Source organism: Elgaria multicarinata, chromosome 2 (genome assembly GCF_023053635.1).
Source record: "Elgaria multicarinata webbii isolate HBS135686 ecotype San Diego chromosome 2, rElgMul1.1.pri, whole genome shotgun sequence".
NCBI lineage: Eukaryota > Metazoa > Chordata > Lepidosauria > Squamata > Anguidae > Elgaria > Elgaria multicarinata.
In genome coordinates, this window is record NC_086172.1 from 122665939 (window position 1) to 122691309 (window position 25371).

At 43.2% G+C, this 25371-nt stretch overlaps 2 protein-coding genes across 2 annotated transcripts; both read left to right on the top strand.

Annotated features, from left to right (window-relative positions):
- Positions 1 to 54: 54 nt before the first annotated feature.
- On the top strand, positions 55 to 14575 carry NDUFS3 (NADH:ubiquinone oxidoreductase core subunit S3). The gene is made up of 7 exons (XM_063117536.1): positions 55 to 165; positions 4041 to 4115; positions 5270 to 5367; positions 5670 to 5819; positions 10334 to 10459; positions 11652 to 11771; positions 14316 to 14575. Exons 1-7 carry the CDS (start codon positions 123 to 125, stop codon positions 14481 to 14483), a joined length of 780 nt encoding a protein of 259 aa, XP_062973606.1. The 5' UTR covers positions 55 to 122; the 3' UTR covers positions 14484 to 14575.
- A 2699-nt stretch (positions 14576 to 17274) lies between these two features.
- Positions 17275 to 25012, top strand: FAM180B (family with sequence similarity 180 member B). The gene is made up of 3 exons (XM_063118838.1): positions 17275 to 17471; positions 21811 to 21878; positions 24236 to 25012. Exons 1-3 carry the CDS (start codon positions 17384 to 17386, stop codon positions 24701 to 24703), a joined length of 624 nt encoding a protein of 207 aa, XP_062974908.1. The 5' UTR covers positions 17275 to 17383; the 3' UTR covers positions 24704 to 25012.
- The last annotated feature ends 359 nt before the right edge of the window (positions 25013 to 25371 follow it).

Consider the following 25371-nt stretch of genomic DNA (forward strand, 5'->3'; position numbering starts at 1 on the left):
TGGCGTTGTTGGTCGTGAAGGTTCCGACACGTCGAGCCAATAGGAGAGGGCTCAATGGCGCGCATGCGCCTTACGAGTGTGGTCGATGTCCTTGTGAGTCCCGCGGTTCCGAATTGGGAAAGATGTTGGCGGCTGCGCTGGGGTTCGCCCGCGTCGGGCTGAGAGGTGAGCCTACGCACGGCCTGTGCGCCCTCCCCCTTTTTTTTTTTGAGTAGAGGGCGACCTTTCTCAGGTCTGTTGGGATTGTGTCAGTTGCCTCTGCTGGCGAGGGGACGGGACGTCCCGGCTGTGGTCTTCAAAGGGCATATCGTCTTTCCCCCCTCTTAGGGCATCACGGGAATTGTAGTTCTGCGAGGGGGGAGGGACCACTAACGGAATCTTCTCGGCACTCTCTCAAAACGACAATTCCCAGGATTCCCGGGGGTGAAGCCATGATCGTTAAAATGGTACAAAACACATATACCTTTACCACTGCTTTGTTAGCCTTCCTCGTTCTAGGATTTCCAAAGCCCTGCGTTTTCCTCCACTTGTTGAATCCGTGTTTAGAGTAGAGTCTGTCTATCCCAAATAAATGTACAGCTTGCTTCTCTTCTATGTGAGTGCAGAGTGCGGTCCTCGGTTTTCTTTTCTACAGAGAGCTGCTTGGTGTCCTTAAAACATATTTCCATAGAAGGATTATCCATGTAGGAATTAATGTGCAATCCCCACGTGCAGTCATCACTCAGTCTATCAGTACATGTTTTTAAATGATTCCTACATCGAAATGACTTGTTTGTAAGAATTCATAAAATGTGAAGCAGGCCTGTCTCTTTGTGTCTCTTCAGTGACTTCCTGTCAAGAGAAAAGACTGGCAGGTAGGACGAGACCTAGTGGAGAATCAATTTAAGACCTAGAGTAGAGATTAGAGTCTAGGTTCTTGGCTTCTATCCGGCTGTTTCCTTTTGCCAAGGGAACAGACATCGCTCGTGGGTTGAATTCCAACTCCCCCTGCAGACCCCCGTGCATCTTCCCAATCTCCAGAGCGTTGGGGGACCCACGAGGGCAGATTTGGGAAGCATGTGAAGGGCTGCAGGGAGAAAGAAGACTCCTGTTGCAGGAGTGGAAGTCCACACGCAGAATTTTGGATCCCTGGTTGCGTTCGGAGAACACAATAGTGTGTTGTTGTTGTTGTTATATTTATTTGTATCCCACCTTTTGCCCCAATACTGGGCCTCATGGCAGCCTTTCAAAATTTAAAACATATATATTTTAATCCTAGGGGAAAAAATGAACAAAAATAATAAATAAATAAAAAATACAATATTAAAACATTAAATGTTTAAAACACATGACAATTTTACAAGACCTTAACATAGATGGCGGACCAGATTATTCTCCAAAGGCCTGTCGGAACAAACAAGTTTTTGCCTGCTTCTGAAAGCACATCAAGGAGGGAGCCAGCCTAGCTTCCCTGGGAAGAGAGTTCCAAAGCACCGGAGCAGCCACCGAGAAGGCCCTCTCCCATGTTCCCACCAGGCGCACCTGTGAAGATGGTGGGACTGAAAGAAGGGCTTCTCCAGAAGATCTCAAAGCACGGGCAGGCTCATAAGGGAGAATATGGTCTTTCAGATAACCTGGACCCAAGCCATATAGGGCTTTATAAGTCATAACCAGCACTTTGAATTGTGCCCAGAAACAGACTGGAAGCCAGTGGAGCTGTTTTAACAGGGGAGTTGTATGCTTCCTGTAACCAGCCCCGGTCAACAATCTGGCTGCAGCTCATTGAACCAGCTGGAGTTTCTGAACACTCTTTAAAGGCAGTCCCACGTAGAGCACATTACAGTAATCCAATTGGGATGTAACTAAGGCATGTGTCACCGTGGCCAGGTCTGACATCTCTAGGAACGGACGCAGCTGGCGCACTAGCTCTAAATGCACGCCTGGCCACCGTCGAAACCTGGGCATCCAGGCTCAGGGCTGAATCCAGAAGTACACCCAAGCTGCGGACCTGTGTCTTCAGGGGGAGTGTAACCACATACAGTGCAAGCTGAATCCCTATTCCCCGATCTGCCTTTTCGACTGACCAGGAGCACCTCTGTCTTATCTGGATTAAGCTTCCATTTGTTCACCCTCATCCAATCCATTACTGCCAACAGACACTGGTTTAGCACAGAAAACGCTTCCTTGGAATTGGGTGGAAAGGAGTATTAGAGTTGGATAGTCAACTCCAAGGACGTATTCCCCACATGACATGATTATAATCAACTGTGGTGTGGATTAAGGCGAGCATCAAGTTGTTATTATTATTATTTATTTATTTATTTATATAGCACCATCAATGTGCATGGTGCTGTACAGAGTAAGTTGACTATTATTCAACAGTGAGTTTGATTGACAGATCCCCCACCCTTTCTTCCCGCCTCAGTCCTCCTGCTGGTATCCCATCAGCCATTGTGAGTTCTTCCGGCTGGACTAGAATGTCAGCCGCTGCTTCGGTCGCTCTTTCTAGGGAACTCTGTCGTTGCCAAAAATAACCAACTGTGTGCGACAAAATAAGTCAATGGGGCCCAACACATGACACAATAACCAATGGTTGTTCTAATAATCAACTCTGCACAACGTTGGTTATTTCGGCCAAATAACCAACTGTGGTGTGAAAAAGTCAGATGACTGTTGAGTTGATTATTACCCCACCATTGACTATTGTGTTGTCCAAACACAGCCGATATGTCATCTGTTGGGAGTATTTTAATGTGCTATCGTTTATTTGGCCAAAATAACCCACTCTGATAATCTACGGTCTGCAGAGTGGTTTATCGTGTTGTTTATCATGGTTTATCGTGTTGTGACGTGGTCTCAGTGGGTTTTTTTGGTCGCCTACACAGTCGCTTGGCAAGAGCAATCAAAACAGCTGCCACCACTCTCCAGCCAGCAAATTTCTGTTTCCGTGATCTGCCTAGTAACTGATTGTGCTCATCGCCCAACCCCACCTTAACCCTTCTCCCAATAGTGTGCTCTGCAACCTCCTGAAGTATCTCGGTCTGGTGGTAGCAGCTGCGCCTGGTTGTCATTTTACCTCTGTGCATCCTTGCCAGGAGATACTGTGTATGACGTTTGGTCCCAATCCTGCAAATTTCCAAAGGTTTATTTGCACCACCTCTTTTTTGGTGCACCCCGTGTTTTCGCTCCTTTGTATGTAATTGTTCAGGTTTTTGTTGGTGCATCCAGTGCTTCCAAACTAGGGCGGGCTGTGTATGAAGTTTGGTCCCAATCCTGCATACTTCCAGTGCTTTAGAGCTATCACCCTCTTGTCGGGGAAATTCTGGAAGCACTGAATTAACCTCTCCTCTCTCATTGGGATATTGTGGGAGGTTAAAGCAGGCTACTGCACTGTTGTCAATGGGTGAAACAGCACCACTGCTGGGGTGGGAGAACAGCAGGACAGGGGGATGACTCAGATTTCGCACAGTAGCTTAATAAGCTACACACAGTAGGTTATTTTAAGAACATAAGAAGTGCCCTGATGCTGGATCAGACCGAGGGTCCATCTAGTCTAACACTCTGTTCACACAGTGGCCAACCAGCTGTCGACCAGAGACCAACAGAGCAGGACATGGTACATCAGCACCCTCCCACCCATGTTCCCCAGCCACTGTTGCACACTGCCTCAGATACTGGAGATAGCATGCAACCATCTGGGCTAGTGGCCATTGATAGCCTTTTCCCCCAGGAGTTTATCCAACCCCCTTTTAAAGCCATCCAAATTGGTGACCATCACTACATCTTGTGGTAGTGATTCCATAATTTAACTATGCACTGTGTAAAGAAGCACTTTCTTTTATTTGTCCTGAATCACCCATCAATCAGCTTCATGGGATGACCCCGGCTTCTAGTATTTTGAGAGAGGGAGAAAAATGTCTCCCTATCCACATTCTCTGCACCATGCATAATTTTGTGGGGGATAGCAATAGTTTATGGTCTTAAGTGACATCTGAACGCAGCTAGTCTCAGTAAAATGTTAAAATACAGGCAATTTAACAGACTCTTTCCCCTCTTTATAGCTGCTGGGCGCCCTGCAGTGCTGCTGCAAGCTCGGTTTGAAGGGAATGCTGCTGCTGCTGCTGCTGAGACTCGGCGTAAGTCTGACTTGTTTCCAGTATAATAAAGACAGTTTTGTTAGGTCAGAACTATGTTCTGCCTCAGGGGCAAAGAACCCTTTTCAGTCCAAGGGCTGAACTCAGATGTGGGAAATGTCCCAGGGGCCGCAGTCCAACTGTTGACATGGGAAAAGGCAGAGTGGGTCAGGCCAAAATGTGGTTATTACCAACATTAGAAACATAGGAAGCTGTCTTATACTGAGTCAGACCTTTGGTTCATCTAGTCAAGTACTGTCAACACTGACTGGCAGCGGCTCTCCCGGGTTTCACTGAGTCACAAAGAGTCGGAAGCGACTGAACGAATAAACAACAACACATTGTTAAAACATCCTAAAATCACCTTAAAATTCCACTGGATGGACCTGCCAGAAGAGATCAGTCTTGAAGGCAGGTGACCATTACCAAGTAGTACAGTACCTTTGTGGGCTTGTACCAATGTGAAAAGCTGATGGGGGTGTGACAGCTGTCCGTTTGGGGAAGAGAACTTTGCAATTGCTTCCTTGGATTTCTGATCAGGTGCAAATGTTTGATGAAGTTCCGCTCACATGTGGGCAGGCAGACACTACATATATAATTGTATATTCGCAATGATAAAGTATTATGGTTATCTATATTTATCCTGACTGTAAATCTGCTGGGTGATTGAGACTTTGATATATATGGGGCATTTCCTGAATGCATTGTAATCTCTTTCCTAGCCATGCCTTTATTCATTTTCTCCTAGAGTTTGTAGATGTGCTAAAAGCTCGCGTCTCTTTAGGAAGACTAATGCATGACATAAGCTTTTGTGGACTACAGTCTGATTCAACATAGGCATGAAGTGTTATCCTAACTTGCAAGTAATTGGGATTATAAACAGTGGGGTCAAAGGAAAATGATAATGCGGAAAGTACAGACAGTAATAATTCTGTTATTAATTGTGCTAGTTGCAAAACGGTAGTTGTTGATAACAAAGGCATCCTGATATTGGTAAGCTGATTAAAACGTGTAGTGTGAATTTTAAAAGAACAACCTCTGCTCATAAACTGTTCTCATCCCTGCGGTGATTCAAATAGCTCTGGAAAAGCATTGAGGTTGCTTTGGATGTGCCCTGGCGCTGTCGTTTCCTTACCGCCTATGAACTTCCTTTTCAGCTACTGTTCAGCCAAAAGATGAAGTGACCCAGAAGCATCTGTCTGCTTTTGGAGAATATGTGGCTGAGATTCTGCCAAAGTATGTTCAGCAAGTCCAGGTGGGTTTCTACTAACCATGCTATTCTGTCTTCAAGCTATGTCGTAGGAAGTAATAGACCTATTCTGGAAGGTAATGTGTGCCAGGTTCAGCTGGAAGGATGCCAGAAAGTTCTTTCTCTGCTGTTGTGCACACTGAAGGGTTGTTGTTGTTGTTTTGCTTGAACCTCTTTCAATCTTGATTACTTTATTTGAACATTTTCCTATGATTTGATAGGGACTTTAAACCAAGTAAATGTGCTTATGATTGCAGCTTTTGAAGACGCTGATCCTTTCAACATAGTACTATTTCTCTCCCTATCAGGTGACATGTTTCAATGAGCTGGAAATCTTAATTCATCCAGATGGGGTCATTCCAGTTCTCACCTTTCTAAAAGACCACACAAACGCCGAGTTCAAATCCTTAGCTGATCTGACAGCAGTTGATATTCCCTCTCGACAAAACCGCTTTGAGGTAGGAGCTGTTCTCCAAGATATGCTACAAAGAGGATTCTGAGCCTTCCAAGCTCAAATTATAGTCTAGCCCTCCTATAGCAGGGCTCAACAAAACAAATGAGGGGGTCCCTCTAGCTTTTTGTCATGCTAGTGCTCCCCTTCTGTTGCATTATGTCTGCTGACCGCTAGTTTCTGTGCAGTTTCTAGATCATCTCTCTTGGCTGTTGTGACAAACATGATGTTTTAGCTTTCTTTCTGCAGCTCTGTGTACTCACTGATCCAGAAATAGTTGTCATGCTTAACATTGCGCACAGTGTGATGTTAGTGGCGTTTGTTTAATGAGAGAGTGCTGTTGCTTAAACTACTAAAAAAGTTCCTTGCTCATCAAGAGTTATCTTCAGGAGCACAGTCCCTTTTTTCGGAAGGTGTTGTAAGATGCTGAGAGGAGCTACTTCTAAATATACTTGAAATGGCATTCGTTTGACACTGTGCAGTCTATATTTTGCTTGAATTGCCCTCTGATAGCCCTTTCCAGTCCATCTGAATTATTTCTGCTTTCCTCTTCGACTAGGCCATGATAAAATACTCACAGCAATAGAAAATGTCTTCATAGGTCAACCTAATTATAGCAATTCAAATTCTTATCTAGTTTAAAGTGATTTAAATTATGTTTAAGTGGTGTAATGCCATACCATGCTAGGCTATCCTTGTTTAATTTAAATTGGTATTGCATTTCATCAGCCAAAGTATAGGTTTGTAGTTTTTCTGGATACACAGCCACAGGCTTTGACAGAGATGCTCTTAACAAATTGGTAATCCTGGGGATAAACCAGAGAGAGGGCTCCACCCCTAAAGGCAGCCTAAAAATAATTGGAATACCCTGTTTCACAGTTTAAAAGCAAGACCTTTTGTAAATATCTATGATTTCTGTATGCTAAAGAGAAAATCTTTTTTTAAAAAAACGGGGTTTGTCACTTAATGGCCAATCCAGATTCCTAGAGGCAGTATCCAGTGCCACTGGTCTGTTTACTAGAGAAAAAATGGGAAATTCGGGTGGGGGAACGTTTTTTTCTTTTTTCCCCTGAAGCCTTTTTTGTTTGTTTTTTTCTGAAAAAATGGACTATGGAATTATGTATAAAATGTTTAAGATGAGCTGTTTATATATTTACTTCCTCAAGTAATTTCTAAAAACTATGTACAGTATCAGATTATTACAATTTCAGTGCACTGAGAACAAGCAAGTCCTAGGTTGCAAACTGAGACTACAGCTCTCCAATGCAAAAGCAAGATGTAGAGGGCACTGAAGCAGAGACTGAAACTGATAGTGATAGCTATTGCTCAGAAAATGAGTCTGATTAAATTTCATGCATATTTATTGAATCTTAGTCCCCCTCTTTTTCTCATTTTTTTCTATGGGAATGGGTGCTTTATGTCTGTTTGACACTGTGGAGGACTAGTGGAGACATAAATAATTTTCTTTGTTACTAGTGTTGATGGTTTCTTCTGTTTTTTGTTTTTTTAATTGTTTTTGCCTGCTCCTCATAAACTGACAAAACCAAAGAGGTTCCCTACAGTTCAGGAGCTTGTAGCTCCAATTGTTACCAAAGAAGTAAAAAAGTAAATTCAATTTGTAATAATTGTTTGAATACACTGTACTTTTAATATTCCAAATGTAATAGATTTATGCCAAACCAACTTGGACATAATTACATTTTATGTGCCTAAAGTATTGAAGTGACTTTCAATCTGTAAAAAGTGCTAATATTTAAGTACCACTGGCATAAGTATGCCAGAGGTCACTTACAGTGGTGATACATCAGTAGCATAAGCAGACGGACAGTACTGGATGCTGCCCTGGATATCTACCTTCTTAATATCTGTAGGAACTATCATCTCAGTAAGCAATTTCAGTTAGCTACACTTTTGACAAGTGAAGAGCATTTGTTCACTCCATGTAAGATTCAGGGCTCACTTAGACAGACAGCTTGTTTCATAGAAGATGGCTCAGTTCAGACAGCACATTTCTCAATGGTGATTTTAGAACTCCAAGGTGGAGTTGTTATACCACTTTTAAGAAATGTGTTGTCTGGAGGGAAAACTCCATCCCATGGTGGAGTTTTTTTGTGTGGAAAACTCTCCACCCTGAATATCCACACTGTGCAGAGGAGAGTTCCTGCACAATCATTGTGTTCCATGTTGTTTGGAAGGCTCCGTGGAGTTTCTTGCTGCATTGAGTGGAGTTTCCCCACTGGCTACAGAGTTCCCTGGCTAGAGCGGCCAAGGGAGGAAGTGCCACTCTAGGAGAACTGACGGGATTTTTTCCCCGCAGCAGTGGCTAATAGGATAGCATTGGGAGGACCGGGGGAGGAGAGAGGGTGGAGGAACTGTCAATGAAATACCATGTTGAGTTTTACTCTACTCCACAGTAGCCCATGTTCACACAATGGTGGAGTTGGAACATGTTGTGTGATGAGTTCCTCTTAAAAACTCCACCGTTGAGTGGAGTTTTCACACTGAGCCGATGTCTTTTTTTCTCTCCGGTTCCTGTATTGAAGGATCACCTTTTAAGCAGCATTGTTAAGACAAATAAGGAGAAAGAAAATATTCTCAAGCAGTGGATTGATGAAGAAACCCGTTGTATAAGCCTGCTTGTACGTCTTACTGGAAAGTGAAATCTTATTTGTGCCTGGTTCCCCTCCCTTCTTTCTAAAACTAGTTAAATCTAAAACCATTTGCTCTTCAGAGTGCCTGTTGGGAATGGCTCGTTCTTCTCTAAGGAAATGACAGACAATAATTCATCCTAAGTCTCTTGAAAATCATTTCGATGCTGAATGCAAATGTGGTCTGTGTGTAAAGTCAAGGGTTAAACTAAAGCTGGGGTTGGCAACTTTGGGGCATAATATGAGTGTTTAATTTGTTTTAACTGTTAACTGTTCTTTATGTTTTTAAATTTTGTATATTGATTTTTAATGTTCAATCTTTGTAAACTGCCCAGAGAGTGGAAGGGTCCGAATCGCCCTGATCCGCTTTGGATTCGGGGTTCAGATCCGAGGTGGTGCACAGCCCTATTCTAGACAGTCACAGTCCAAGGTGCATATGTTCATTGAGGCAGCAAAAAAATGGATTGCATTCCAAAGCTTCCTGTACCAGAGCTGGAGATTACCGGAGCTCCTTTGTGCAGTAATTCCCTCTTCCCAAAGACCAGATCAAATACCTTAGTAGTGTTCCTGAGTGGTTAGGCCACATGGGAAGAGAAAACCCTCCCTCAGGAGTCTTGGTCAGAAACCTCAAGCATACACGTCCTAAGTTAGAAGAATGAATATATATATATATATATATATATATATATATGTGTGTGTGTGAATTTTTACAAAGACCAAATAGATGATACATTAAACAGAAAACAAAGTCTAAACTTTTACGTTATCTATCCTGCTTAAACTCCACACTTAGTCCCACATGACAGTCCCTGTAGAATGCCTTGCGAGCTGCCTCTTCCTCCTCCTCCTCCTCTTTGTTAGGAGGGGAGCCAAGTTCTAGAGCATCAGCACATCCAGACTCCTGGCCTCAAAGGAGCTAAAGCTCTGCAGCCTTTTTTCATTGCCCTCCTCCCTTGGTTAGCAAAGGCGTGAAATGCCTGTTCCTAATTTGGCTGCAACAAGGAAGGGGACTGCTTTTAAGAGGGAAGATTCTTGGCCCAGTCCCAACACGACAATTGTTTTAAAGGAGACTTGCCAGAAGAAACCCGGCATCGGGAGACAGCTCCGTGTCATGCTTTTCTTCCTTGGGAGGAAGGGAAGCTTTGGATGCAAGCCAATATATTACGTGTTACATCATAAATATGGCCTAATCGTAAAGATTTTTTAACTGTTACCTTGGGACAACATGTTTGTGACTTAATTTGTAATACTAGATTATGTGCAAAGATTTAAGGCTGAAATCCTAGGTTACCCGTCACCTTCGCTCATTAGGAAAGGCAGGATATGAATTCCTTAAATAGCCTTGATTGAACTTGGGTGTGTGTCTACTTCTGAATAACCAAGCATAGGATTGCACTGTAATTTTATTTTTGTTTTTAAGTTAATACTATTCCTGAAGAAGGTCCTCATGGGGCTTACCATAATACATTATTTTATTGGCTCCTAATTAGGTTTCTCCTCTAATTCCCCCTCTCTTTTTAATTGGTTGGTTTAACCATTGAGAAAATTGAACATTTTTAACTGGGCACCTTTCAGATCAGGGTAACAGACATTCTGAAACAATCTTTAACATTTTTTCCCCTGAATGGCACTACAGAAACTTTACTCGTTGTTTCCCCACTATCTGACTGGTTTCAACAGCTTTGTGTTGGGATGAGGTGCAACATGGGTAAGGAAGATAGATTTTGTATGAAAGGACTGAAATTATTGTGTCCCAGTGTAGCTTTTCTAAAATGGCTGTACTATGATCATACTGGAAACAGCCTTAAAGCTTTCTCCTTCCTTTTTGTAACGTGACAAAAACTATTCCTACTTTTTAACCTCTCTACCTTAGGTTGTCTACAATCTCCTATCCCTACGCTACAATTCCCGGATTCGTGTGAAAACCTATACTGATGAATTGACACCTCTTGATTCAGCAGTCCCAGTGCACAAAGCAGCAAACTGGTATGAAAGAGAGGTAAGCACCAGAGCTGCTGACATTTGGGACGAGGGAAAGAGTTGGTTTCCTTTCCAAACAGAATGAGAACACATGATTTCATTTGAGATGAGTCAAATCCCCGTGGCTAGCGTTGCTTTAAAGGTCCTGGGGCTGCTGCCAATTTTCCGTGTGAGCATTCCTTATTAACACAACTTGCCTTCTGGAACTTGCGTACTTGTGGACCTTCTAGGAATTGGTCAATGCTCTTTCTGCCGCATTTTTTTAAATGTTCTTGTTGCCATGAATATATCTGAGGAATAATTTGTGGATTAGCTATGGTGTGGCATGTTTGGTGGCTCTAACCTAAATCCATCTAGATCTGCACTATGTGAACTTGATTTAGGATCTAAAAATTTCCAACTCATACAAGTGAGCATTTTGAAAACGTGATGAAAATACACTTTGGCACTTGCATGTAATTGATTTTTTTTCTTAACCTATTTGACATGCAGATCTTCTGCTTTAGCACATCTAGACCCCTAGCAGGAATGAGGAAGTTACATATTATTACTGGAGGAATTAATGTATGGGATGTGGAGAAGCGGAAAACATGTCCTGCTTGTGGGTTTCCTGTGGGCAGCCGGTTGGCCACTGTGTGAACAAGAATGCTGGACTAGATGGGCCCTTGGTCTGATCCAGCACGGTTGTTCTTATGTCCTTAGGTTCTTAAAGCAGGCATGAGAGCTGTTCAGAGCCACACCTGGGTTTCACTCACCCTCAAGCTCCCCACCTCCACCCTGGTCCTTTTAACTCGGCCACTTGCTGTGATATTAAGTGACATATAATTTTTTATCGAAATGGAAAAGTATCCAATTCCTCTCTCATCAAGTATTCTGCATAACTGGGAAGCATGCATTTGCTTTCGCCAACAGAAGTTGATCAGTTGGAGCTTGACTGATAATCCTGGGATTCTTCATATTTAGCTTGGAAATCACTTTGTCTCTGTTATTGCTGGGATGCTTACTTCAGCTTAATGACTGACAATCTTCTGAATCTCAAGCATCTGCAAGTTTGAGTCCTACTTGTTGCCGTGCCTATCAGCAGCCTCTGCTCTTCCCAGCCTAGCAATGAATGCCCCGTATTTTTTCCCCGAATGGAAAAATGTCAAGAGCATTTGGTCTCTAGAGTCAACTTGCTTAACCATCTACTTATTTGATTCTTATACCTCTAGGTCTGGGACATGTATGGAGTGTTTTTTGCTAACCACCCTGACCTGAGGCGAATCCTCACAGATTATGGGTTTGAGGGTCACCCCTTTCGGAAGGACTTCCCCCTCTCTGGATATGTGGAGGTATGAACAATACCCAGTATTGGGCAAAAGGCAGGATACAATAATAATAATAATAATAATAATAATAATAATAATAATAATAATAATAATAATGGAAAAGCAAGACACAACACAACTACAGTCCTTTCATAGCTTTGCATATGCAAACTCTACAGCTCTAACATGGGTGCTTTTTATTTTGGAGAATGCGAAGTTTCATTCTGGTATACAGGTGGGAGAGCAGGCAGAAAATTGTTAACCCATCCTCCAGATGGAGGCAGGGCCAACAAGATTGGTCTCCCATCTGAGAAAGAGGCTGATCCCACATTCTGGGCATGACCTCAGCCATATGAACAACTCCTAGAACTACAGTATAACTTGCAACAATAAAGTCATTGCCCAAAGAGAGCTGATGAACAAACAGCAGAGAAGAGAAAAAAACATGGACAGAGGGGGATTCCTAAGGAGTCCCCAGCTAGGCTGCATCGGGGTAGAACTGTGCAAAATGCAATATTGCTTCTTTGCCCGTACCTGTAGTCCACCATTCAAATAGTGAATGGGTCTGCCTGCTCTCCCGCCTTAAAGCCACAATGGAACTTCACAATAAGGCCAACTTTCCATTCTTGGTCACAGGGTAGCAGAGCAGTCAGGAAAGGGTAGTCCAAAAGTGGTATACACATCCCGGAGGACAATAGGAAGTGGGAAAGAATTGCAGGTTTAAATGTCCTGCTGAAGGATCCTCCTCGCTAAGGAGTAATCTATCAAGACAAAAGCACAGAGTGCAGGGGTGGGCAACGTGCTGCCTGTGGGCATCAGTGTGACCCCGTTTAATTTAGCTCTAATTTGGCTCTCACTGAAAATTCTGCAGTTCTGATACCTGTTGCCTGGCTGTTCTCAAAGAGCTTCTGCCCATTCCTTATTTTTGCCATTTGCTCATAGATGAATCTAGTTTTATTCCTAGGTAACTGTTACTATGGCCTGGTTCAGACAACACGCTAAACCATGCTTCTTAACAACAAAATGGTTAATGGAATGCATTAAGGTTAATGCATTTCCTTAACCATTTTGTGGTTAATCAACATGGTATTTAGCGTGTTGTCTGAACCAGGCCACTGTTGGGCTAGAAAAACGCCACTTCCCCATGGGACATGGTTGGTTGTACCTAGCTACTGCTTACAGTAGGAGGCTTATCTGTCACATGCCTACTTAGCTGGACATGGAGCAGTTTCCCCTGAAGAGGCAGGCAGGTGGATAAAACACAGGGCCCGGTGCTGTTCCAGGAATGTGGGGTTGTACTGTGAGGCTAGCAGACATGCGCCTCTGGCACTTCAGGATACTTAAATACAACACATTTTTCAGACTAGACAGTCGGCTGCAGAACTATCCAGTTTCACTTGGAAGATTTTGGGGGCAGAGACATGACAGCCCTTGTATTAGGGCTGCAACCTTGTTAAAGAGATTTTAACTAGTCATAAGTTTTAGTTGATTACTCCGTCCATTTTAAATTTGCGTATAAGTAAAAATAATTCCTGAATTGAGAGGAATATTTCGTTTTAGATGATGCACATACATCTTGTAGCAGGCATCTCAAAAGAAGCATTATTTCTGCGTCTGAGAGAAGGGAAACTGACTTTTATTTTAAAAAAAGGTGGTGCTTGCCATATGCAGTTTTATTATGTGTTTGTATTAAATAGTGATATAGCTATTTAAAATCTGCTTCTCAGTAACTAGGGGGCATTTTGAGGCTGCAATCCTGTACTAGGCCTATAATTGTGAAAAAGTCCCACTGAACTCGGTAGAGCTTACTTCTGAGTAGATCTATATAGTATTTCACTGTAAAAGTTTTTAATCAGTTACAAGTATGAGCATGCAGAAGAATGAGCCTTGAGACTGCACACTGTATCCCTTCCTTCACACTCGAGGAAGCGTCCTATCCTGGTTAGTGGCAAATCATAGTTTGCTGCAGTGCCCGAAATGGCTAACTATGGTTTGCTGCTAACCAGAAGCTTCCCATATCCTTCTCACATGCATAGTGGAAAGGGCAAGGGGAGGAGGGAGCAGGTAAGCCCAAGGTTCATGCCTGTTTTTGCTCAGAACAGCAAACTGTGGTTTGCCATTGCCAAACTGTGGTTTGTCACCATGTGTATGTCCCACCAGTCTTTCTTGCATCTTCCAGAAATCTACACCAGAGCTTCTTCCAGTCTCTCTTCTTGCTCCCCACTCCAGCCATTTGCTGGATTCTGGAAAATTGTACATTCACTTTCTATTTTGTGGTCCTATCATATGCAAATTCATTAAAATAGTGTGACGCTAATGATGAGGAATGGATAGAGAAGGAGAGAAACATTCCTCTCGGTGAAAAAAAGGATTTGGTCTCTGATGAGAAGGAGACATTTGATTAGCCAGAAGAATTCTCCTCCTCCTTCTCCTCCTTCTCCTCCTCCAATGCTTACCAGCCTGCATGCATGGGAGGAACAAAAATAACTCTTACAATTTGAGGTACATTTTTGTAGCCGACCCACATCATTTCTTTTGCTCACATTAACCCTTTTTGCCTGCCTTCAGGTCAGGTATGACGATGAGGTGAAACGTGTGGTGGCAGAGCCTGTAGAGCTGTCCCAGGAGTTCCGCAAATTCGATCTCAATAGTCCCTGGGAGACTTTCCCTGCCTATCGTCAAGTTCCAGAAACCTTGAAGATAGAAGCTGGAGAGAAGAAAGGAGATGTGAAATAGTAAGCAGGAAGGAGAGGAAATTGGGAACCTGCCCGTGACGCTGCCTTCCTGCTTGATCTCAATATTTATATATAATAAAATATCAAAAAAAACTTCACATGAATCTTTTCTGATATGTGGGGTGGGGGGAAAGGCGGCTTTCAGTCTGGTGTGAAGCATGTGCAAGGTGAAGTTAATCTCTGAACTGATTTTTCTCATCAGATCTTATAAGTCATTGGGTTTGTGGAAGAACCTTGGGCGTTCAAGGAAATGATGTGTACAAGGGCGGAGGAGGGAGATGTCGAAGATATGAGTCAAAGCAAATGAGTGCTATGAGAGTGATGGATTCAGCTTCTCTCCACGAGACAAACAAAAAGCCTCAGAGTAAATAAAGTACAGGAAAAAGGTCTTCCATGCTTTCGGACTATTAACTGTTTGCAAGCACAGAGCCTCAATAGCTCATAGGCAGCTGTGGGCACCAGTGTTCCAGCCTCACTTTTTCCCTCCTTATAGAGCACTCTGTGTAGCGTTGAAAGCTATAGTTCTAGGGATGCTTTTGTGTATGTCTTAAAACAGGATTCCCGATTTCACTTTGGATCTGTGCATCAATTGGACTGCTGGGTTTGTGTATGCGTTTTGTAATCGAATATAGCTGTGACCATGCAGCCATTGTTGCAGAGGGAGCACTGGTTGTGACAGCCCCTCGCACGCATTAGTGTATGTGTGCTATTGAGAAATGCTGCGGGCCAACAAGTAGATACATTTTGAGAGTCCTCTTCCCTCCCCCCCCCCCACATCCGCCTGTTTGCATGTGATTTTTATCACAAGCACATGGGTTTATTACTCAGTAATGAGTGTGGGGCACAAATAAGGCTGCCTCATATAAGTGGAACAATGCAAGTTATTGTGGAAAAGGTGTTGTAGCTGCCCATCTACTGCTTAAAAAACATTTAGCACCAAGGCTGAGCTGGGTTCTATGCGGACATGAGACTTGGAATGTAGTGGGCTTAGAATTTAACACTAAGGACAGGAGATGATGAAAGAGAAGGGGAGCGTGAGCTGGTAGCTGAGAAGCCCTGGAAGCAATGGATTCCTTTCTGCAGGGTTTGAGCCCAGAGCAGTGTCTGGAATCCAGATGTTTTATATTTTGCCATGTGCAACGAGCATGGCTTAGAAAGCTGTAGCAATTTGTGGGATTCCAGAGAGATAACAGAAGTTATGCCAAAGCCCAGTGCAGACCTCTGAGCAACTTGAATTGGACAGATGTGGAGATACAGCCCCCGGATGCCATGAGCTTTGTCTCCGCCATGGGAGAATCTTCCCAAACATTTTCCCCTTTTGTAGATTGCTTGGAGCATTTGCTGTTTTCCTTACAATGAATTTGCACCTTTGCTTTAGATGCAGATCCCCTTCGCTGCCTGTAACATAACTGATGAAAGCATGGCAGGGTGAGAGCGTCCACAATCCTCTAAAGAGGCTGCGTTCACTTTTAGCATGCTTCCCTTTTTCAAATGATCAAACACGATAAAAAGCCAACAAGAAGGGTAATGTTTTTGTGCTACCTCCAGTATCCGAGGCAGTAAGCCTGTGCGCACCAGTTGCAGGGGAACATGGGTTTGAGGGTGTTATTGCACCATGTCCTGCTTGTTCAGCCCTGGCCGATGGATGGCCACTGTGTGAACAGAGTGCTGGACTAGATGGACCCTTGGTCTGATCCAGCATGGCACTTATGTTTTTATTTATCTTGAGAATAAACTTAATTTGAGCTTTTTAGTGCTCCATAGTGCTATAACCAATGATCACCAATGAAAACTAATTTGGCAGCACAGGATGGGGGCTGCATGTGGGTTACAGGCCTCATGTTACCCCTGCTCTTGTGTGGGGTGGGGGCTGCATGCAGGTTATTTATTTGTTTATTTTTGCATTTATATCCCGCCTCTCTTCCTCTAAGGAACCCAAGGTGGTGTACTTAATCCTCCTCCTCCTCTCCATTTTTACCCTCACAACAACCACCCTGTGAGGTGGGTTGGGCTGAGAGTTTGTGACTGGCCCAAAGTCACCCAGTGGGTTTCCATGGCCAGGTGGGGACTAGAATCTGGATCTCTCAACTCCCAGTCTGACACTTTTAGCCAGTGTCAGTAGGGCAGTCCAATGTCACTAGGGCATTGAATCTGCTCCAGGTTTTGCACCTTGGAGAGCTCCTTTAGAGTTCTGACTGGTTCTAACTGAAATTCAGAGTGGATTCACTGCCCCACTGACATCGGGACCACCAGCCTCCACTGGAATGCGGTAGAGTTGAACAAGTGACTTCTCTCTCCTCCAATTAATGTGTTCTGGATGCTGTGAGGCCTGAAGAGACTTGCCAGCTCCACCCTTCTGTAAGAATTGCTCTTGTATTTTGATGCTGGAAAGCTTATGTTACAGGACCAAAGCGAAGCCAGACCAGCTGTTGTCTGCCCCCATTGTTTGCAGGTGGCATCAATTGGCCTTTTAAGGAAGCCTGGTTTATGGCTACACATATTTCAAGTCCTTGGCTCTTAGAAGCATATTTCTTCCTTTTCAAGAGCAATGAAGCTGGCAGCCTTTTTGGGAAGAAGAAGAAACAACCAGAGAGGCTTGAAATCTTGTGCCAAGAAAAAAAAATAGGAACAGCCTGATGGTCCAAGTGGAAAGAAATGGGACTTGCGTTGAGTATCCGAGCTGAAGCCTTCAATTTTTTTCCCTTTTTTGCATTATGATGAAAACTACCTTTTAGGAACTGGGAATTCAATGACAAGCCCTTCCCATTGCTGGAATTGGAGGGAGGAATCTCTTCCAGCAGTGGCTTCTGGGATTGGAAGGAGAGGAGGGAAAGAAGCTACAGGAAACATCACTTTCCCTCAAAGTGTTTATCTGCAGAAGGGATAAGGATTCTTCCCATCATGGGTCAGATTCTCCAGCTGTGCTTGGGAGCCTGTCTATGGGCAGCTCTGGCTCTCGGTGTGTTTGCTGGATCCAGGAGAGAGACAGGTAGGACGTGCACCTGTGCTGGAGAAGGCTGCTTTGCAATACATAGCCAAGACGTTCTTGCTATTGTTGATGTAGTTGTTCAAGCGAGAGGGGCTGGCTGTAGGTCTGCAAATATTTTGTGCCTGAGTAAAGGTTGTGTCATTCAGGACTACAAAAAATGGGTTAACCCTAAGAAAGGGTTGCCATGCCTTCAGTTTGGCAAATGCATCATCCTACCAACATTTCCCCTTACATGCAAGTGTTTAAGATACTGTAGATTGGTGCCAAATGGACCCCAGCAATCTTAATGGAAGCAAGGAAGGGAACCATATTGGCAAAGTCATCTTTCTTTCTTTCTTTTCTAAGGGAGCATCTTGGCTTTTCACATTTTCATTTCCAAGTTCAACAGAGGAAGCATTTCTCAGCCTGGAGATCCAGCGTTGGGGGAAATCCACATCTGTGGCATTTCTTCCTCTTGTGCAGCTGTAAATGACACAGAGCCTCTGACCAGGAAAAAACAAGTATCAACCCTAGGAACAGGAGCTTTGCTCTATCCCTTTTCTAAGCAGGCACACAGAGCTGCTAATGGCTTTTTCATATGCTTTCTTGGAAAAGAGAGTGACATTGACTTATCTTGTTTAATATCTAGGAAAAACATCAACTTGCACGGGACACTCCTACACAGCTTTTTCCACTCTCCTAGAATTAATTGTATATTAGCATTATCTGGGAATTTTCCAGCAGTCTTAAAACATAGCTGGTAGATCTGAGAAATCTGTCAAAAGCAAATGCTTTGTGAGATATATTTCAGCAATGGTCTGTTCTCATTCCATGTAGTACTTCTGATGGTTTCCATTCCTGCTCTATTAACAGTGGCTGAATATTTTTGGACTTAATAATTCCTGACGGCTAGTCTGATTGGGTGCCCATATGTAAAAGAGGACAGGGCTCCTGTATCTTTAACAGTTACATAGAAAAGGGAATTTCAGCAGGTGTCATTTGCATATATGGAGAACCTGGTGAAATTCCCTCTTCATCCCAACAGTTAAAGTTACAGGAATCTTTTGTATCTTGTCAAGAGGGCAGGGCTCCTGCAGCATTAACTGTTGTGATGAAGAGGGAATTTCACCAGGTGCTACATACATACAAATGATACCTGCTGAAATTCCTTTTTATGTAACTTTTAAAGGTACAGGAGCCCTGACCTCCTTTTTATATGGCTACCCTAGAGTGAGTGTGTGTGTGTGTGTGTATTGCACACACACGTGTGTGACTAAATTTTAATTGCTGTTGGTCTAAAACTTCCCTCTCAGAAGAATGACTTTAAATTGATGGTGACAATATAATTGAATTGATAAGATTTAGAATCTGAAGTGGGTATAGGGTTGCCAAATCCTGTATGGGTGAGGGGCTCTTGTTCCCCTTTAAGATGGCACAGTGCAAGATCCCTTTTGGGATCTCACATTTTAATCTGCCATTCAGCTATTAATGTATAGGAACACCTTGCAATGCTTGCTACTGGCAACTGTAATATTTAGAAAAGGTGTTTGAAAGTTGTGTGGGCAAGCCTAACAAAATAGTTGCCTACCTTCACAATGTGTTGATTTAATTTTACTTTATATTAAAATATTTATTTCCTCCTTTTTGGTCCCCAAAGCCATCCTGGACTATGTATTAGGGGAAAATAAATGCAGCTCCAAGCCAAGCTTAATTCAAAATTGCAGACATCTGGCTTTGGTCAAAGAGCCTGCAGCCTGGGTGGAGATGTAGCCTCTAAGCAAAAATGCATGGCCTCATCATACTCTATGAGCTTTTCTTTGCTTCCTTGGGGAGAATGACTTTAGAATGGAAAACTGGAAGCTGTTCACAATCAGAACAGCTACAGAAATAACAGGCATTAATATTTATTACAGGCATCTGTTAATATAATCTGGTAGTTCCAAAGGTGAATTTCAGAAAGTCCCTTTTACTCAGCAAGCATGGCCTGAATTCTGTCTCTCTGCTGTGGGTTAAGTATCTTAAGTTTTCCGTTCAACTTCTGTACCAAAAATAAAGACACTTGGATCAGGAGTTCCCACTTACTCTTTGACTCCCATCAGTAGCCAAAATATTTCACATGGATTACTGCTTGCCTTTGGGTTTCCCAAGGATCCTCTCCAGACTTATTTCTATATGCAATGGCATGGAATATATTGTATAGAGCCAGTGTGGTATAGATGTTGGAGTATTGGACGATGACCAAGGAGGCCTGGGTTCAACTCCCCACTTGGCCATGAGACTCACTGGGTGACTTTGGGTCAGTCACTCAGTCTAACCTACCCCACAGGTGTCATGGATTTCCTTGTCACTGGACAAACACCATCATGACCCAGGCAGCATTCACAAGCAAAAGCACTTTCATTGCAAGTCAGAGTCATCATCATGGTGGAGCTCCCAACCGCTCAGGGAAAGGAACTGAACTCCGGTTTGAAGCTCTCCGTATTTATAATGCTATATGAACAACTAGCTGTTCTCCTGCAAGCTCCCCTTTTTCCTTAGTAGAAAGTTATATACTGGCAGTCAAAGTTTCTAGAAGGAGCAGTGCCTGCCTGCCTTATCAGGAAGCTTAGGCTATTAAGCTATTCTGACCTTGGTTGCCATAGGTAACACACATTCTTGCTTGCTTGCAGCAAGAGGCACCTCCTTGTGCTTTTTGCAACATCCCAGAAACTTCTGGGAAACATCCACTTCTGAAATCTCTTCATTGGCTTCCAATTCACCTCAGAATCCAATATAAACTTCTCTTGTTAACCTACAAAGCTTTTCACTGTCTAGCTCCTTCCTATCTTTCCTCTCTCATCTCACACTATTGCCCCGCTCGTGCTCTTCGCTCCTCTGATGCCATGTTTCTCACCTGCCCAAGGGTCTCTACTTCCCTTGCTCGGCTCCGTCCATTTCCTTCCGCTGTCCCTTACGCCTGGAACGCTCTTCCTGAACATTTGAGAACTACAAGTTCAATCGCAGCTTTTAAAGCTCAGCTAAAAACTTTTCTTTTTTCTAAAGCTTTTAAAATTTGATTTTGATCTGACTTTTCACTGTTAGTTTTACTCTACCCTGTGCCTGTTTGGTGCATTTTCTTCCCCTTCTTATTGTTTTATTATGATTTTATTAGAATGTAAGCCTATGCGGCAGGGTTTTGCTATTTTACTGTTTTACTCTGTACAGCACCATGTACACTGATGGTGCTATATAAATAAATAAATAAATAAATAAATAAATAAATAAATAATAATAATAATAATTTCCATCTTAGAAATTCTACTACACAGGGTTGTTGTGAGGATAAAATGGAGAAGAGAAAGATCGTGACTGCTGTCTTGGGCCCCTTGGAGGAAATGGTGGGATATAAATGTAACAAATAAATAATAAACACAAACATGTAACTCCTCTTACAAAACATGATCTCGCGCTGTCTCTCACAACTCCCAGCAAAGTGGAGAAAATTGGGTACAGTTATACAGGATGCTGGCAAGTAGTTAGTTTGCAACAAACTTGATATCATCTAAGAAGCTATGTCTATACCTATACAAATGAGCTGTTCTAGTCTATGGGTTATAACAGTGAAGCATAAAAGCAGAGCAAGAAGAGTAACCACAGGACTGGCTAAGTAAGAGTTTCCATAAAATGACTGGATATACTGTTGATATAACTGATTGCTCCAAGTTAAAACAGCTTCATGCTGGGGTACTTCTTGACTTTTAAACAAACTGCTTCCCTTATAGCAAATTGCATTCTTAAGGACAAAACATTGCAGCAAGGCCCAGTAGCTGTATCAAATACATATCTCTGTCTTAGCTAAAAGTTTAAGTTCTGAAAGAAGGTCAGACTCCAAACCATCTTGCTTATAGGTACCACAGCCCCTGATGCAGGCCTCAGTCTGGCTAGACAGGGTGGTGGAGATGATGATCATGTTGTAGCATTAGATAATGTGGCTGCCAGCAGAAAGAAGCTTCCATTCTCTTGTGAAGTCATTCCTAATCTGCCGGCTCTCCATTCTATTAGTTTGTGCTTTTTTACTTACGTAGCTGAGGAAGCCAAAATACATACAAGAATGATACCTCATAGCAAATAAACAAGGAAGAAACCATGACCATGTCTCTGGGTTTGTGTGACCACCTTAATGGATTGTATGTACCATTGCTTTAAATATTACACTATAACAAGTGTTTAATGTGAGGTAAAATCACACAGTAATGTCCAGAAAACCATCAAACAATAAAAATAACTCAGATACAGGTATGTATGAGTGAAGTGATATTGTTTACTAAAATTTGGTAGTAGATTGGGGTTATTGTTATTTTCCATTGCTGATGTTTTCCAGATGAGCAACTTCACTTCAACGATCTTGCAGATACAAACGGGCAGGAGAATGCTGACATCCTATTAGAGGTAACTGAAGCCAGAGCAATAACTTGCGTAAATGGCTGAGGGAATGTAATAGTGCCCTTTGGTATGGAGTTTCCTTTACAGACCCCCCCCCTCTATCCACCCAACTTTGCCTTTCATTATGCCACCTCCCCAACATACCCTGCCAGTACAATTGTAGCGCCAACTTCTGGACCTGCAGCTGCCCCAACCAGTTGTTTTTCTGGGGCCACGAGGAGAAAGTGGTGCCATTAGGTAATTTTAGACTCTGGGTGTAATGGCAACTTGTAACCTTCTAGATGTTTTAGCCTGCAACCCACACCAACCCTAGCCAACACGGCCAATGGTAAGACTTGCGGAGAGACGTGGCCCTCCAGATGTTTGGGCCTACAAGTTGGCCACCACTGCTCTATAGGATAGGGTTAGCATGACCCTCAAGATTGTTGGGTCTTTGATTTGTGAGGCCCCACACAAGCACTGTATTGTTTTCTTGGCTCTCTTTTACTTTTGAGAACCGCCCAGAGAGCTTCAGCTATTGGGCTGTATAGAAATACAATAAATAAATATAAATACAGAGGAAAAACTTCACAGCACCATGCTTATATTACTAAGGATCTCAGCTTCGCTATTACTTCAGCTCAGACATAGAAGCTTCAGATGAGATAACTGAAACTCCTGAAAAATGGTTTCTGCTTTTCTAAATGATGGTCCACAAGATGGCACCCTTCAGCTGTTTCTGCTCATTAGGCTGAAATAGCAGGCCCTGCTGTAGAAAGGGAAAAGGATCTGAACTGCAAATCATGAGTGTTTGATGAGTGATAGTAAGCAGATACATTACTTTACCTGCATTTACTTCTGGCCACTTCATTTGGCTGCAGTATTTCTTAAGGCAGTGATACTCATTCTTCAGATCTGGGACCCACTATTAATCTTTTCCCCGCACTTTTTCCTTATAAAAATAATCCTAAACTCACGCACATGCACGCACATAGTGTCTGTTTGTCTTTATCTGTCAGTGACACACTAAGCCATGGTGGTTAGCATTTTGAACCTAACATTATGGCTTAACATGTTGTGTGAACCATGCCTTTGTCATGTGAACCATTCCTAACCATGGTGGCTACTTAACACAGTTTAAACATGCTCACTAACCAAAAGGGCTAGCAGCCTAACCATGGCTTAGCGTGTCATCTGAACAGGCCCATTCTGTTTCTCTCTATCTGATTGTGGTTGTTCCAGTGGTACAATTCGTCCTTCTATTTGGGCGTAATCCATTTTCAGGTCTGCACCCACCAGCTGGAGACGAGTGTTCTAAGGCAGCAGTGGTCTTCACTTCATGCTCATGAGTTTAACCAGTCCTGGCACCAGATTTGGAAGGCCCTTGGCCAAGGCACCCTCAATGGGCCCCTCTCCCTCAGTGAGTCTACCTGGTCACCAGCACTGTCATCATCATTAGCTGCTGCTGCTGCTCTTCCTCATCATTGCTTGCCTGGCAGAGAGGCAATGAGCAAGCAGGCAGGCAGTGGTGGTATCTCCTGCTCCTTCTCACCACCATCACTATTGTCTGGGCCAGACCAAGAGCCAGGTGAACAAGCAGGTTGCAACAGAGAAGAGGAGAAACAACTCTTGTCAGTGGGCTCCAGTGGGGGTGTGGGGCCTCAGCCTTTGATGCTGGCTCTGTATTTAATGTAGTTGGTACCAGAGCTTCCTGCTCTTTCTGTTTATCTTGAGAGCCAGAAAATGAGAATGCAGGAAACCCATTTCACCAAGAGCAGGAATGATGTGGCATTGTTTAATTCCACAAAAGCATAATTCCTGACTCAGGGTCAGCAATATTATCTCTCTGATCCATTATTCTCTCTGCAGTACAGTGGTCAAGCATAGGCTGACAGAAGACACAGTGGAAAGCCTAGAGGTGTGCAGTGCATCCATTGTGTGTAATACGCCTGTAGACTGGTACAGGCTATGAAAGGTTTGGATGAGGGTGGGTGGGTGGTACGGGATCAAAGGTATAGAAAGAGCTTATGTTTATTTCGTCCAACCACTGGTCCAAGGACAGAATTTTCTATTCATTACACATCCTTCTTCTTGCCTGTTAACTCTCATGAATCAAACTTAGTGGGATTGTACAACATTACAAACAGAGAGGAGTATCCATGGAGCCTTATGCAAGGTTTTTAAATGGTTTTTAAATATGGAATTTTAAATAGTTTCAGGAATCAGCAACCCAGCTTGCACATGCTATAGCAGAAGTCAATTTCCACTGTCTGGGTCACTAGCCAATCTGACCTAAGCAAAAATTAATTCTCATCCCCAAACATGGCCCAAACATGGAGAAAAACTGTCCACTGACATTCATGTTTCCACTTATTCTTTTCCAGTTACTTTGGGGAGGGATTGAAATCATAGCCAATGAGACAATCAAGATTCAGGATGAAGAGTTGGCCTCCCTGCGTCCTGCAAAGCGGTTACTCTGGATCCTCCAGCATGAGATTCCCAAGAATCCAGCTGGGATTGAGGAGCACCTGGACTATCTTTCGCAGTTAGACACCCCTCTGACGCCAGAGGAATTTGAGCAGCTCATCTTCACCACTGTTTACTGTGCTTACCAGGTTCGCTCCATCCAAGGCCTGGATAAAAACCTCTGGATCAACCTTTTCTCCAAGCTGGTCATTGAAATAACCCATGAGCTCTGCAAACAATTCTGTCCCAAGAAAGCTATGGATTCTGTTCGGCTTCTAGCCTCCAGGCCTTGGCAGGAAATGCCTGCCTATATTAGTGAACTGAAGAAATTCTATCGATCCAGCCTAACCATGACCCGAAGACACCAAGATGGCACTCATGCATAAAGGACAAGTCTTGGTCCTACAACTCTTTTATATGCAAATTCATATGGGAAAATCCTTTTTAAGTTCATGAATGTCTGTAACGTTATCTGGGAATCTGCACAGAAATGTCACCTTTCCCGTTTGTTTTGTTTTCTCTAGTGCTGTAGGGGCATCTTAGGTGTATGTTTAGTTTTATATGACTACTAGCTCATTGTTCAAGGTCTAGGACTTCTGTCACTGCTTTTTCTATAGGACATGCGGTCCAAGTGGTATCCTATTTTTCTCATTGGAGAATCGGGATTGTGCTTCAGATGAAAAAGTGACAACTTGCCCCTGATGAAAGAAAACACAGGGTAGCTTGACATGTAGTGAAAATTACAAGGAAGCAAATTCACTTTAGACATTAGGACAAACATTAGCAGGAAGCTTTTGAGAAAATGATGGTCAAGGATCAAAGACTCCTCAACTGGTGCTTGTCCATCATTCCTATAAAAGCTTTCTGCTAGATGGACAGTTGTTGCATTGGTGAACAGTTCTTTAATCAGCATAGGATGTTCAGAAAGGAGGCTAGACAGGGGCCACAGCTAGACCTAAGGTTTATCCTGGGATCATCCAGGGTTTGCCCCTGCCTGAGCACTGGCTCCCCTGTGTGTCACCTAGATGAACTGGTTTGACCCCTGGATGATCCA